We start from the raw sequence: 15,964 nt of genomic DNA, 5'->3' as shown, positions 1-15,964 counted from the left end.
CCCTTTTATGACTGGTTGGGAGTGGATAGGTAAGTGGGAGATAATGGGATCGGTTTTTTAATAATGAAGTTTGTAACATGGCTGCCACAACTCTGGGACTTTTCTTGCTTCTATGGTTTAGTCCTGAGGTTATGCCCCTTCTTTTTACACTTTCTGTCTTAACATCCTCCCAATAATATGTACTTTCATCCTGATGGGTCTCTAAAAAAATAGTTGCGGGCCCAGGCAAAATTTTTCAGCCATGCTGGTATTGGGAATTTGTGCTCTAGCGTGCAGCTGCTGGGAGCTTGATTATTTAATGTGTCTTTAGGGTGGTTAATAACACTCTTTGATCACGGGCCCAAGAGTGGCAGAGAAGGGAAAATGGCTGAATTAACAGCTTATCATACTATCATGTATGAGAAAAGAAAACGTCTTATATTAGGTCACGAGGGTCTTAAAAAATTCAGTATAACTTCTTGGCAAGGAGGGAGGCTGCGTTTCTGGATTTGACTCCATCGGCATTGCAAGTAATGACTTACTCCTTACTTGAGCTGGGATTGGCTGCTGTGAGATGTTGATTTGAAACAGAGGCAATTCTACGGCTTCTCAGCAGAGATATAGAATCCCCACCAATCAAAGATGTTGCTTGGGCTTTTCGTAGATTTTAGTGAGAGCAAAGGAGGAGAAGAGGCAAACCCTGCGTTTGGCTTAGAAGGCATTTAACCAGAATGCGGTTTCCTTCTGCCATATTGATGAGAAATGAAGAGATTTCAGAAAGAGTAAAGTAGGACCCTCTGTTCATCCCCAGAAACACTTGGCCCCCTTCAGTCACTGACCAGATAATATTTCTAAGATGTGGGAGAGCTGAAAACATGGATGCCACTTCCTGAGCCGCACGGCTTCTACCAGTGATTCCAGTGCTGAACAAGCAGATTTCAGATCATGAGGCAATTATCAGCCTGGATTAGGAGGTCACCCATAGGTTTTTGTTTTTTTTTAAACAAACAGTATTGAATTACTGTTTGAGGATTAGCTTAGGGAACTGGGGTTATAAAGGCATACTGGCTTTTCAGTTAGCAGTTGAATAACAGTCTTCAGGGCTGGTAGATTTTTTTTCTATTAGGGCCTAGCTTTACAGTGAATCGAGGCCTCACAGGCCCGCTTGGATTCTGCTCTTGAGCTTAAGTCTCCTGTTACATGCAGGCCCTTCATGAGTAGTCCCATTATTTTTTGTTCTTCACCTCCTAACACTGGCTTCTCCCTTTCCTTCCCTACAATCTCATCTTGCTTCTCTGATATCTATTTCTGGCTTCCCCCTTATCACAGGAAGCCAGTGTTTGCTAGTCTCCTGAGCCTTTCTAGCTCTTGAGAAGAGTGTTTGAGGAAGAGCGGTCTCTAATGGTGGGAACTTGGGGTCTACCTTGCCCTCAGCCTGCAGGGAACAAGTAGCAAATTCAAAAGGAACTAGGTTAGAAACAAATGAGAACTTCAGGGAAAGCAAGTTTAAATTCTAACTGTGGGCCTAGGGAAGAGGGCTGTCCTCATGTATACCTCTCTCTCTATCCTGGGGTCAGAGGAGAAATTGGAAATTTTGGTAGAAGGGAGGATGCATAAGTACTGTACAGTGAATAAAAATATAAGGCCTCCCTGAGTGTGATGAATGGTGTGAGGGGCACTCAGGCGCACAGACCTGAAGACTCTCGCCTTCCCTTGGGTTTGTCTCCACCTGTGTTAGTTTTCTAGTGCTGCCTTAAAACAAAGTACTCACACCAGGTGGCTTTAAACAACAGAAATTTACTGTCTCACAGTTATGGAGGCAGGAAGATGAACAGTCACCTGCTGGGGACATTGTGTGTTAGAAATAAAATTTCTGAGGGTGGCCCAGGGTATTGGTGCTTTTTAAAGCTCCCCAAACCTCCAGGGCTGAAATCCACCAAACTTGTTGACAAGGTACTTCAACTCTAAGTGTCTTATAAATTCTTCTGTATTAGACATAAACAAGAATTTTGATATTCTTGCAGGATCCCCTCCTGAGCTAGTTGCCCAGTTAGAATCAAGTGCTTTTTTCTTCAAATGTAAAGCAAAGCTGAGCTGAACCCCAGGAGGCTCCTCCCGCACTCGTTTATGAATTGGGTTTCTGGCTATGTTCCTGCTGTCAGCAAACACTATTGCCACCTGCTGGTAAAAAAACATTTCTGACCAAGGAGGATAAGGCGTGATAGAAGTCCCTGCATTAAAACCTAGTAAGGGCGATTGTACCCCACAATTGGCTGTTCCCTCCTCGTACTTTATCATATCCTCCTTTAAACATCAGAGCAGCTCCTCTGACAGGCCCAGCATCTACCACCTTTCAAGTTGGCCCAGTCAGGTGTGCAAGTGCCGGTGCTAACCTTTCCAAGGATGCCCACGTGCCCCTCTCGTCCATCAAGGCCAGCCTGCTGAGCCTCTTTGGCAGTGCTCCATGCTGCAAAATTCCTAATGGTTATTGTGTGCTTTTTAAATAAAAATGGTACCAATAAAAATGCTAAGAGGAGGAAGGCTAGCTGAGGGTGCAGCCTCTAGTTCCTACGCTAGACTATGGCTGGGGCCTCTGGCATCTTATGCTTTCCTTCTGCGGAGGTGAAAGAGAAGCCAGTGGCCTCCCAGAAGGCAGTGCTTCTCTTCCAATGACACCGGGACCTCAACATTTTCCAAATGTGGCAGAAGCAGGGGTCAGCGTGAATTCACCTGCAGCCCAAAGGCTATATGATCTATTAGATAAGGTAACCATTTGGATTTACAATTAGCAGAAGTCACTGGAGTGCTGGAAAGGTCACTATACAATTGTCAGCCTGTGTAAATCATTGATGTCCACAGGCATCCTGCGGGTCTTTGGAAAACACATTAATCAGGCAGGGAACTGTGTTAAAACATTGCTGCTGCACTAACAGTTCTGAAACGAGAGGCCATAATCCTAAATCCCTCCTGTGAGACTTCCGCAACAAGTGCCAGCTTTTTCCTCAGGTCTTTTCTCCTCTTATCAGTAAGCGATCTGCCAGGTATAGGCATGGAATGCTTTGATAGAGTGTTTGCAGGTTGGCAGGAGACCTGGCACTCCATGTGCTGCCAGCACCCCAGACTTTAACAAACATTCTACCAGATTGGGCACAGCATGGCAGTTTTCATCCAAACTGTGCATACCTCTCAAGGACGTTCCATGTCCCACCTTCTGCCTCAAGGCTTCTTGGTTAAAGACCTACAGTCCCTGCTTCTTGGGAAAGACTAACTTCAGTTCTGATCTGAGTTGAAATATTTTTGAAGTGTGAAGGTAGGAAATTTGGACCCAACCTTCTCTAAAATCCCTTTCATCTATGAAATCCCTTAGCAGTGATTTGACCCCATTCATAACACTGTGTCCGGCTCGCTGTAGCACTAGCATAGCCAGTCATTTCACCTCCTAAGAAAATGGTGAGCTTTTGGATTCCTGCTGCTATTAGACAGAGAGAAGTACCCCCCACATCTGTCCCCAAGTTGTGAAGCAACTCCCAAGGTGACATGGAAATGAATATAATATAACTATAGAGACTTAGGTTTAAAATAGAAAAGCAGAAGACTCCATTTCCCAGAGCCCAATGGTAGCTGCTTTGTGTTTGAAATTCATAGATTTCTGAGAAAGCAAACTAGGTGAACCTAGAGATGGAGGGGACTTGAGAGCCAAAGGAATGATGTTAGGCTGGAGCATGTGCAGCCTTTATGTGCATGTGTGGTGATGCTGGGTACACTGAAAGAAGTGGAGTGAGGCAGGAGGAGTTGATGTGCCATTAGGGCAAGAGAAGGAACATCAGCCAAAAGAATAAGAATAGAAAATCAAAAGGAAGCAGAGCGGGGCTAGGGAAAACAAGTCAGGAATTGTGGGCAGAATCAGTGGCTTAGTGTAGGAAAAGGAAATAAGGGACTTTCTGTAGAAAAACCAATGCTTTCCTCAGAAGCATGTTAGCAAAAAATTCAAAATGAAACTAAAATGAGGGTGTGCTTGGACACCAGACAGAGAAGATCCTGCTTGTGTGGGACCCTGGGACTGAACCCTGAGGTAGTTGTAGTTAAAAAAGAACATCACCCCAGAGGGCTAAGGACTCACAGAATGTACAGACTCCATGACTACCCAGTGCTGTTCTTCTTGGCCAGTTTGCCACAACACCCTGCCTTTTGTTTCAACTATACCCTGAAATCCCCTCACGCTACATTCTAGATCTTATGAAATGATTGACTAAATATGCTTTTTAAGCAATAGATTGAGTGGGTATGTGTTTCAGGGAAAAGGTTGGAAAAAAGGGAGGGTTGGAAATGAGCCAGGAAGAAACCCTGGCATCTTTGCAGGGAAGTGATGGTGTGGACGCACATGCATAGCAGTTCAGTTGGTGACAAAGCTGAAATGTTCCCTCATCCCAGCTCCGAGATCTGGCTGGGTTCTCTTATGAAAGCACCAGTTCCCATTTCTGTTTCTGAAGCTATCTGGTCAGGAGAGGGTTAAATCTCAGTACACCTCAAAAGAAGTTGCTAGTCTTTCAGGCAATAATACCCTGAAGCCTTACACCACCTTCGGTATTGGAGAACTGGAGGGGCTTGTATATGTATCACATTTCAAAGCTAGCAGTGTCTTTCTAGGGTTCACAGCTGGTGCTCATATCTCTTCAGTGATGCGTAATATAGGACTAGTATGTTACAATTTGAAAAGAGGAAAATTACAGCACATTTCATATAAATAATGGATAGTAAAATTGCTTTCTGTAGGTGTCTCACTGAGGCCACGCAAGGAGACCCTGTGCCTTCAGAATCTGCAGAAAACTTAAAAGACTTATCAGCCTACCTTGTTTTACTGGGATTTTAAATTGGTGCAAAATGGGTACTTTCACACAACCCATTGTATCATCTCAGGATTACATGACAACATGGATAGAGTTAACGGTTCTCACTCAACTTTGAAATTCTTGTATATTGGGGGGTTAGAGTGGAGGTTTATTGGAACTTGTGCAACATTCTCAGTTTTAAAAAATGCTTACTAAGTGAATATGAAGGATTTTTTTTATGATCAGAGCTGGAAACAACTAGTTAACTAGTTTTTAATACTAAGGAGAGCATTTTTGTAAGGTCCTGTTTGGTTTTTCTCTGAATTATAAATTTAACTGATTTTATAAGAAACACCAAAATACCCAAACCACTATCTGAAAGCAGTTTAGTAACAGGAACGATTTACCACACTCTGTGTCACTTGGTGATATCAACAGTATTTTAAATAGCAACTTGTGGTTGAAGAGGAACTTTGCGATCACCTGACAGCCCACCCACAACTGCCTGAGTCCTCTGGCCTGGCCATCACATACCAAGAGCCCCTGGGTTCCGGGTCGGCTGCCTCAGCCTCCTCCCTCGGTGACAGCGACCACCCTCCTCCAGGGCCAACTCATTTCTTTGCTCTGGTTAGGAAGCACTTCCAGACTGAAGGAAACTGGCCTCTGCAAATTTGAGTGACCTGCCTCTGACCTTAAATGGCTACCATTTTCCTTTAAATATTTTCTGAACATATTCTTCTCCCTGGCCATAGGGATGGTGCTTGAAAGTGAACACAGCATTCATGAGTTCAGGACCACGTTCAAGTTGTTTTGATTGGCTTCAGGCCTGATGCACCACAGCACGTCCCCAAAAGCCCTGTGCCTTTGGAGGGCAGGATTGCATCCTAGCCAGCATTGTTTCCCTCTGATCCCCTAGCTCAGTGCCGTGATGTGGGAGGAACCTGGTAAACCTTGGTGTGACTAATGTGTGCATCCAGCAGAGAAGCATGTGCTATGCTAATCATTGCAGAAGAATCCCAAGCCTAGTGCACCCCACTTCTACCTCAGGCACCAGTCATTGGGAGAAGTAATGAACTTGTGTTCCCACACATGAGGAGCAGTTTATAAGTTGATGCCAAAACATAGTCTTACAGCTGCTTTCTTTTCCCCCACCCAGTAAGGGAAAATGGTGACCACCTAAGCAGATGGATGAGACAGGAACACATTTGTGGGAGAGAAGTTTCTCCACTCCAGAATTACCCAGAGGAACTCAGCTGAACCCTGCTACACACAGACGAATAATCAACTGGACTTAGGAGTTTGCAAGATGTCAGCTAAGCTGACCAGCAAATGTGATGTGAAAAATACCACACTATTTATCTCTTGCTGTTGCTTGCTGAACTGTGAAGAACTGCATGAACTATATTTAAGCTGTTTTCTATACAATTGCCAATCACCTCTTTGGACTTGGAAGTGCTATTTTCCAATTGACACTTACGTTAAGTCCTTTTGCATGCATCCAGTGATTATACACAAACAACATATTTAATCTTATATTTTTAAAAAAATTTCATCCATGCAAAATGGTAAAGTATAAATTCTGCTTTTTGCAAAACTACAATCATAGCCCATGTCATTAACAGTTTCAGTTGGTTTCATATAAAGATCCGTGTAATAGGTCTGCATATTCTTTATAGAAAACTAACTTCTATAAAGACTTTTTCACTGTTTACTAGTGAAATGAGAAAAGCAAAGCTATTTATAAAAGGCCTTATGTTGTGTACATACACTGTCTTTGAAATATTTGTGATTTAGTTTATTGCTTGTAAAAGAGAAATTATATAATTTATTTAGTAAATACTATTGTAAACTATAGTTTTATTGAGAAATAAAATATTTTGTTCTCAGTTGTGGTAGTATATTAATTCTAATAGTTTATGGTCTTTACATTTTTATTAATCAAAAAGAAATTTTAGACATTCTGCATTTTTGGATATTCAGGAATCCTAAATAAACTGACTCTCATGACAGATGAAAAGTCTTTGGTCCCTGAGAAAAGACTCTATTAGATTCTGCACAACTTGTTCAAGAGACTTTCCCACATATCTTGGTGTATTAGCTTCCACCATGTTATGCTGTGGTAACAAAAATCGCAAAATCTCCGGATGGGAGATCCAGAGCAGCTCCTATCAAGGACATCCCACTTGTATGGCAGAAGAAAAAAAGTAATAGTGGAACCAAGTGATAGGAGCTTATAAAGCTTTTGCTTAGATGTGGCTTACAGAAATTCTGCTCACATTCCACTGGCCAGAGCAAATGACATGAAAAACACTGAGGTCAGAGGACTGTGAAGTATATACATAGGAATTGACTCAACAGAAAGGGGCAGCAAATATTTTCAGCAGTTAGCTCATCTCTACAGTCTCATGAATGTCCCAAGCAGCAGAGGCTGAAGGGGCTGCATAATCATATACTGCAGGGGAAAATATCTTTAGAAAGCAAAATGATCAAGGCTGCAGAAGGACAATCCTGATGAGCAAAATGCTCAGTATAAAATACTTTCAATTAAAGCAAGCTGATTCTTATAAGCAAATATTGTATGAACTTTTGTAAATGCATCCTAGAGCTGTGGTTACTCAGAGTAGGCAGTAATTTCACCTGCAGAGTTGTGCTGGAAGTTTATCCTGGGTTGGGATGTCAACAGGGTACTCTGCTAAAGTGGTTTACTGAGGATTCTCTACTTCTCTATCCCTATTACCCATATGTGTTGGCAAAACCTATACTCATTACAAGGGTTTACCTAGCTGGAATCCACTCTTCTCCCTCCCATTTGTAAACCTACCCATTATCTAACCTATAGGCTTTTCCATGCCCCCTCCCCCTCAGTGCCATTAGTGGAATTGATGCCTCCCCATAGGTCCCAAAGGTAACTATTATTGTGACTTCTTTCATCATGGATTACTTTACCCTTTCTTGAACTACATATAAGTGGACTCATACAGTATATAGGCTTTATCTGACTTTTTGTTGGTATTGTCATTGAACACCATGTGAGATTAATTCATTTTGTAGTGTATAGTGCAGGCTCATTTCTTTTTCATTGATGCATAGTATTTAATTGTATTATATGCTTAATAGAATGTAATTTCTGTTCTATTGCTCACTGGCATTTGGGTTGCTCCCAATTTGGAGCTATAAACATGCCCAAATGATGAGACCCCAAGACCTCTTCCTCCAAACAGCTCCTAGATGCAGACAACTTAACTTCTAGCACTGATACTTGACATGGAAGAATTTTCTCTGAGAAATATATTTCACTATGAGGAAGTAGGTAACCATCCTCCAATTACTTGGAATAGTCTTGAGTTTATACCTGATACTCAGGCATAACAACAGTACATACTTTCACTATCAAAAATGTTCCATTTTGGACCACAAATTACGTAGTTATTTTACCAAGAGGGAACAGTCAAAGATAATAACATTAGAGATTCCCTTACAGTTGACTCACCCAGGGCACCCTCCAAAAAGTTCAGCTCAACACCGCCACCTTACCAGTGTTCACAGCATTTAGTCCCCTCTCTTAATGAGCACTCAACCAAGGATTACAAAACATCTAAGCAAATCCTCTTAAAATGAGACTGAAACCTAAATACAGACAAACAGAAAATCACTGCTGGGAATTGAGGGGCTGTAAGAAGTAAACTTCAAAAAAATTACCATTATATCTTCAGATATAATAAGTTATATGGAATTCATGATCAGGATGCTGCTACAAAAATGCACTTTCAGACACATAGATCAATGCAACAGAATAGGGAGCCCAGAAATAAACCCACCCATATATGGTCAATTAATCTATGACAAACGAGACAGGATATACCATGGAGAAAAGACAGCCTCTTCAAAGCAAGTGATATTGGGAAAACTGGACAGCTACATGCAAGGTAATGATTTGGATAACTGTTTAACACATACACCAAAATAAACTCAAAATGGATTAAAGACCTAAGTAAAACTCTTAGAAGAAAACATAGGCAAAAATTTCTTAAACATAAGCATGAGGAATTTTTTTCTGGATATGTCTCTCTGGGCAAGGGAAATAAAAACAAGCAAGACTATATCAAACTAAGAAGCTTCTGTACAGCAAAGGAAACCGTGAAAAAAACAAAAAGGAAACCTACAGTATGGGAGAATATATTCACAAATGATATATCTGATAAGGGGCAAATACCCAAAATATATAAAGAACTCATACAATTCAAAACCAAACAAACAACTGAAAAATGGGCAAAGAACTTGAACAGACATCTTACCAAAAACATACAGATGGCCAACAGGCACATGAAAAGATGCTCCATTTCACTAATCATCAGGGAAATACAAATCAAAACCAAAATGAAATATCACCTCACACCAATCAGAATGGCCACTATCCAAAGTCAAGAAGTATCAAGGGTTAGCGAGGATGTAGAGAAAAAGGAACTCTCCTACACTGTTAGTGGGAATGTAAGGTGTAGCCACTGTGGAAAGCAGTATGGAGGCTCTGCAAAAACACTTAAAATAGAAATACCATACAACCCAGTAATACCACTTCCAGAAATTTACCTGAAGAAAACAATTTCTGATTCAAAAAGATAAATGCACCTCTATGTTTATTGCCTAATTATTTACAGTACCCAAATTATGAAGGCAACCAAAGTGTGCATCAGTAGACAAACAGATAAAGAAGATGTGGTATCTAAGCAGATGCAAAGAAAGCTTGAAAACTTTTTTTTGCAAGAGGTAAGTTACTGGAAGGATGTGCTACACAGGCAGTCTTACTAAGCTGTTTTGGTTGTACTTGACACTTTGCAAAACACATTTCTGAATTCTGGCCTAAAATATAAAGACAGAATGTAAAAAAAGAAAAAGGAAGATGTGGTACACATAAATGGAATATTATTCAGCCACAAAAAAGAAAGAAATCCTGCCATTTTCAACAACATGGATGTATCTAGAGGGTTAGTATGCTAACTGAAATAAGCCAGGTAGAGAAAGACAAATATCATATGATTTCACTGATATGTGGAATCTAAAAACAAAACAAAATGAACAAAAGAGCAACAGAGTCATAGACACTAAGAAGTGACTGGGTGGTTACCATGGGGAGGGGCTGGTGGATGGGTAAAATAGATCAAAGGGATAAAGAGGCACAAAATCTCAATCATAATATAAATTAGTCATAGGGATGAAAGTACAGCATAGAGAATATAGTCAATAGTTCTTAATATCTTTCTATGTTGACAGTAACTACACTAGCTACTATTAAAAAATATAAAAATGTTAAAAATATTTTTAGGAAAAGCACATCATAAAAAGTTCTAAAGTGATGCTGGCTCAGTGCTGATTCTACTGATTGATAGTGATAGTTTATTTGCTAGTGTAAAAGGATATTAGTTGGCACTTTCATAAATAGCACTACTTCAATCAAAAATGGACTTTTACTTTGGGCAAATAAAGCCTGATGATGGTTGTGTGTTTGCAGCACAGGAAGTAGGTAGAAGGTTACATAAAAGGGTAAATTAAAAAGTCTATATAGAATCTCAGAAGTTTGTTTTCTTAAGACTGCATTATGATATTTTATTTTTACAGTGTGTAAAATTATGTAGTAATATGTAAACTTAAAAGAAGTTATAAATTTATAAATGATAATTTAAAATATTGACCTATGTAGCAGTATACACATAAAATAATTTGTAGAATGAACAGTAATTTCCTACAAAAAATGTGGCTCAGAGTTTTATTACTGAGTCCTAACAAATTTTGAAATATTGTTTCAAAAACAATGACAACTTTAACAAAATGTATTGGAAATTATCGTATTTTAAAAAATGAACATTCAGAAGACAACTCTTCAAAATTAAAAGCATGATGGTAGAAATTATAAACTAAGAGAGTAATTGGAACATAAGTGGAAGAAATATCCAAAAGAAATTAAAAATAGGAGAAAAGGAGTAAGAAAATTAGAAAACTGTTCCACTAGATCCAATTGTCCAATAATAGGGCTGCTGAAAAGAGAAAACAGAGACAATGGAGGAAAGGAAACTTTCAAAGAAAGAATTCAAGAAACTCTCCCAGAACTAGGACCTGAGTTTCCAGACTGAAAGGTATTCTGAGTGCCCAGCAAAATGGATGAAAACAAATGTGATCATGCAATCTGAGACACCAAGGATGCTGACAAGATTCTATAAGCTTTCAGAGAGTAAAAAATAATTTTATGTAAAGGTTCAAGGGCCAGAATTTTATCAGATTTCTCAACAGCATCACTGAAAGCTAAAAAACAAATGCAGCCATGCCTTCCAAATCCTGAGAGAAATTTATTTCTAACTTATAATTCTATACTCTATATATTAGAGTTCTCCAGAGAAATAGGAGAGCCATAGATCTAGATAAGAGATTTAAAGATACTGGCTCACATGATTATAGGGAAAGGCAAGTCTGAAATTCATAGGGCAGGTTGACCGACTGGAAACTCAGGCATGAGTTGGTGGGCAGTTCTGAAGCAGAATTTCTTCCTTTCCAGGAAACCAGTTTTTGCCTTAAGGTCTTCACTTGATTATATGAGGCCCACCCATATTATCAAAGGTAATCTCCTTTACTTAAAGTCAGCTGATTATGGACCTTAACTCCATCTACAAAATATTTTCACAGCAATACCTATGTTAGTGTTTGATTAAGTAACTGTCTACTATGCCGTAGCCAAGTAAATATTTAAAATTAACCTGAAAAACTAATTAAATGTGAAGGTAGAATAAAATTATCTATGTCAGAATTATTTTCCATCTTTCCTTTACTGAATGGATTTTATGTATTATGGAACTGTTCTGCATGCTGATTGTGTTGGTAGTTAGACTAAACTACATATGTGTTAAAACTCATAGGACTGTTCACCCACAGAAAAAAATTCAATTTTACTGTTAAATTTTCAAAAAATTTTAGCTAGTTGATTTTAAAATATTCATCTTAAAAAGGACTATTACAGCTCTAAGATGCTTTATGTGAGCCACATGATAACCATGAAGCAAAAATCTATAGTAGATACATAAAAGATAAAGAGAAAGGAATCTAAGCATAGTACTACAGAAAATCATCAAATCACAAAGGCAGAGAGCAAGAAAAAAGGAACAAATGAAAAGCAGCCAGAAAACAAAGTAGTAATAAGTCCTTACCTGTCAATAATTACTTTAAATACAAATGGCCTAATTTCTCCAATCAAAAGACATAAAATGGCTGAATGGAAAAAATAAAAAAATAAGACCCTAATCTGTGTTTCATATGAGAGACATTTCAGTTTTAAGGACACACAGACTGAAAGTGAAGGGATGGAAAAAAGTTATTACATGCAAATAGAAACTGAAGGAAAGCTGGGGTAGCTATACTTATAATAGAAAAAATTTTAAAGACTTTAAGACAAAGACTGTAAGAAGACACAAAAAATATCATTATATAATTAAGAGGGCAATCCAACAAGAGGATATAATATTGGTAAATATTTATGCACCCACCCAACATAGAGCACTAAATATATAAAGCAAATATTAACAGACCTAAAGGGAAAAAGAGAAATGCAGGAATGTTAGGGGATTTTGAAACCTTTCTGTCATCAGTGGATAGATCATCCAGAAAAAAATCAGGAAACAGTGGACTTAAGCTATAAGTTAGACCAGTGGACATAACAATTGTAGAACATTTCATCTAAAAGAATATACATTTTTTTCAAGTGTACATGGAACATTCTCTGGGATAGATCATATGTTAGGCCACAAAGTGAGTCAATCATTTTAAGAAAGTTGAAATTATACTGAGCATCATTTCTGAACCTAATGGTCTAAAAATGTCAAAAAGATTAAGTCAAAGGCCAAAATAATAAAAATAAAATTTTAAATAAAAAAGAAGTCCATTATAAAAGAAAACTGGAAAATTCATAAATACATGGAGATTAAACAACATACTCCTGAACAAACAGTGAGTCAAACAGAAAATCAAAAAGGATCTTGATATAACTGAAGATGGACAAAAAGCCTACCAAATCTTATGAGCTCTAGCAAAGGCAGTTCTAAGAGTGAAATTTATAGCAATCAATGCCTACATTAAGAAATAAGAAAAACCTCAAATAAACATCCTAACTTTACACCTAAGCAACTAGAGAATTTTAAACTAAACCCAAGCTACATAGAAGGAAGTAACAAAAATAAGAGTGAAATAAATAAAATAGAAACTGAAAAGAAAATAGAAAATATCAATGAAACCAAAAGCTGGCTTTTCAAAATGATAAGCAAAATTGACAAACATCTAGCTCAACTCACCAAGAAAAAAGGAGCTAGGAGCCCAATAAAATAAGAAACAAAAGAGATGTTACAGCTCACACCACAGAAATACAAATAATCATAGAGACTACTATGAACAGGTGCACAACAACGAATTGAACAACTTAGAAGAAATGGCTTAATCCCTAGAAACATATATTCTTCTAAGACTATATCAGGAAGAAAAAGAAAATCTGAATAGGTCAATTACTAGTAAAGATAATGAATCAATAATCAAAAACTGCCCAACAAACAAAAAATTCCAGACCAGATATCTTCACTGGTGAATTCTAACAAACTCTTAACTAACTGATACCAATCCTTCTCAAACTCTTCTAAAATTTAGAAGAGGAGGGAACACTTTCAAATTTAGTTGACAGTGCCAGATTTAATCTCATACCAAAACCAGGCAAGAACTCTACAAGAAAAGAAAATTGCAGGCCAGTACCCCTGATGAATATGGATTCAAAATTCCTCAACAAAACATTAGCAAACCAGATTCAACAACACATTAAAAGGATCATATATGATAATCAAGTGGAATTTATTCCAGTAATGCAAGGATTGTTCGACATATGCAAAATCAAAGTGATACACCATGTTAACAAAATAAAGGATGACTATCATATGATCATGACAATGGAGGCCAAAAAGGAATTTGACAGAATTCAACACCCATTTGTGATAACAGCTCTCAACAGAGTATGAAGGGAAGGTACCATTAGTTCATAACCTTGGGAGTTCCCTTAGCAAAATTCAAAAGTGGCTCCATATACAGAGGGCAATGAGAGTCTGAAGGTGTTAGGTGACAGTTTCAATAAGCAAGAGAACTTACCTATGAATCTTGTCATAGGCAACCTAAAGATAAATAGATCTCTTCAGCAGTCCAACAGAAACTTAAAAGTTTGTATACAGGCCTTAACAGTGTTAGCCATGTATACAGTCCAGATAGTCTCAAGAACAAATTACTCTCTCAAGACTACATCCTTGGAACAGCTCCTAGAATGGGAATGGTGGTCAGAACATACATCTTAAAATAGGGGAGGTGATAAGGAGCCTGGGATTGCCTGGATCAGCTCATGGGTCAAATGGAGATCAGGTCTGTCCTCTTGATGACCTCGTCTAACAAGTACCTCAATGTAATAAATGCCATATATGAAAAGCCTGTCATATTAAATGGTGAAAAGCTGAAAGCTTTCCCTCTTAGATCAGGAAAAATACAAGAATGCTCACCCTCACCACTTTTATTCCACCTGGTATAGAAAGTCCTAGCAAGAGCAATGAGGCAAGAAAATAAATGAGCATTATACAAGCAGATGAAAATTAAGAAGCAAGACACACTATTTGCAGATGACATTATACATAGAAAACCCTAAAGACTGCACTGAACTGTTAAAACTAATAAATGAATTCTGTAAAGTGTGCACAGAACCTTCTGCCATTTTGCCAGTGGGACCCCAGACTCTGATGAATCCACAGTTCTACCGAGATCCCCACAGATCACAAGGGGCCACTGGGGATGGTGCACAGGTCCTATTGCCACTCTGCCAGTGGGACCCTGCTGACAACAACCCCAAAATTCCCCAAAGTAGTCCAGAGTATGCAATGGCCCACAGGTGAGTGTGCACAGGGCCTGCTGCAACTGCACAAGTGGGACCTGGCTGATAACAACTCTGGAATTTCCCAGAGAAGTCCAGAATATGCACCAGTCTGCAAGTGAGGGGACACAAGGGACTCAGCTGGCACCAATCCGGGAGTTACTGGGAGTGTTCCCTGACCTGCAGCTGGCCCACCATCCTCCACTAGTGCAGACGCCACCAGTGTGGACCCAGGTGCTCCAGTTGACCCTGCAGACCACACCCCCAGGACCATGCTCACTCATCCTCCAGTGAGCCAAAGCCACTGGGCACACGTAGCACCCAGAGGATCTCCCAATACAAGGCCAATCCTTAAAAACTGGGGTGAGACTTTCAACTAATTCATAGAATAAAACAAAATTAGACAGAGCAATATGCTCCAAAGGATAGAACAAGAAAAAAACCAAGGGGAAAAAGAAACTAAATGAAATAGAGTTAACCAATCTACCTTTTAAAACAATGGTTACAGAGAGGCGGAGCCAAGGTGGTGGCATGAGTAGAAGAGCGGAAATCTCCTCCCAAAACCACATATATCTATGAAAATATAACAAAGACAACTCTTCCTAGAATAGAGACCAGAGGACACAGGACAACATCCAGACCACATCCACACCTGCAAGAACCCAGTGCCTCGCGAAGGGGGAATTTACCCCAAGAACACAGCACTCAAGTTTGAAAAAGACAGATGCACCCCTATGTTTATCGCAGCACTATTTACAATAGCCAAGAATTGGAAGCAACCTAAGTGTCCATCAGTAGATGAATGGATAAAGAAGATGTGCTACATATACACAATGGAATATTATTCAGCCATAAGAAGAAAACAAATCCTACCATTTGCAACAACATGGATGGAACTAGAGGGTATCATGCTCAGTGAAATAAACCAAGCGGAGAAAGAGAAATACCAAATGATTTCACTCATCTGTGGAGTATAAGAACAAAGGAAAAACTGAAGGAACAAAACAGCAGCAGAATCACAGAACCCAAAAATGGACTAACAGTTACCAAAGGGAAAGGGACTGGGGAGGATGGGTGGGTAGGAAGGTATGAGGGGGGGAAGACGAAGGAGGGTATTAAGATTAGCATGCATAAAGGGGGAGAGAAAGGGGAGGGCTGTATAACACAGAGAAGACAAGTAGTGATTCTATAGCATTTTGCTATGCTGATGGACAGTGACTGTAAAGGGATT

General features: G+C 39.2%; 1 protein-coding gene across 5 annotated transcripts in view; it reads left to right on the top strand.

Moving 5' to 3' along the window:
- The window catches only part of PIP5K1B (phosphatidylinositol-4-phosphate 5-kinase type 1 beta), a 385,124-nt gene that overhangs the window by 309,174 nt on the left and 59,986 nt on the right, over positions 1-15,964 (top strand). The window contains exon 15 of one of the 5 annotated variants that reach the window (XM_036928408.2): positions 5,965-6,694. The exons of the other annotated variants lie outside the window; for them this stretch is intronic. Within the exon in view, the coding sequence (XP_036784303.2) occupies positions 5,965-5,967 (3 nt within the window). The 3' untranslated portion in view covers positions 5,968-6,694. Of the gene's footprint in view, positions 1-5,964; positions 6,695-15,964 lie in introns of those variants that run through there. 5 annotated transcript variants of the gene reach the window in all.

The sequence above is a fragment of the Manis pentadactyla genome, chromosome 3, assembly GCF_030020395.1.
Source record: "Manis pentadactyla isolate mManPen7 chromosome 3, mManPen7.hap1, whole genome shotgun sequence".
Taxonomy (NCBI): domain Eukaryota; kingdom Metazoa; phylum Chordata; class Mammalia; order Pholidota; family Manidae; genus Manis; species Manis pentadactyla.
The sequence above is the reverse complement of the archived record's forward strand: the minus strand, read 5'-3'. Positions and strand labels throughout refer to the sequence as shown.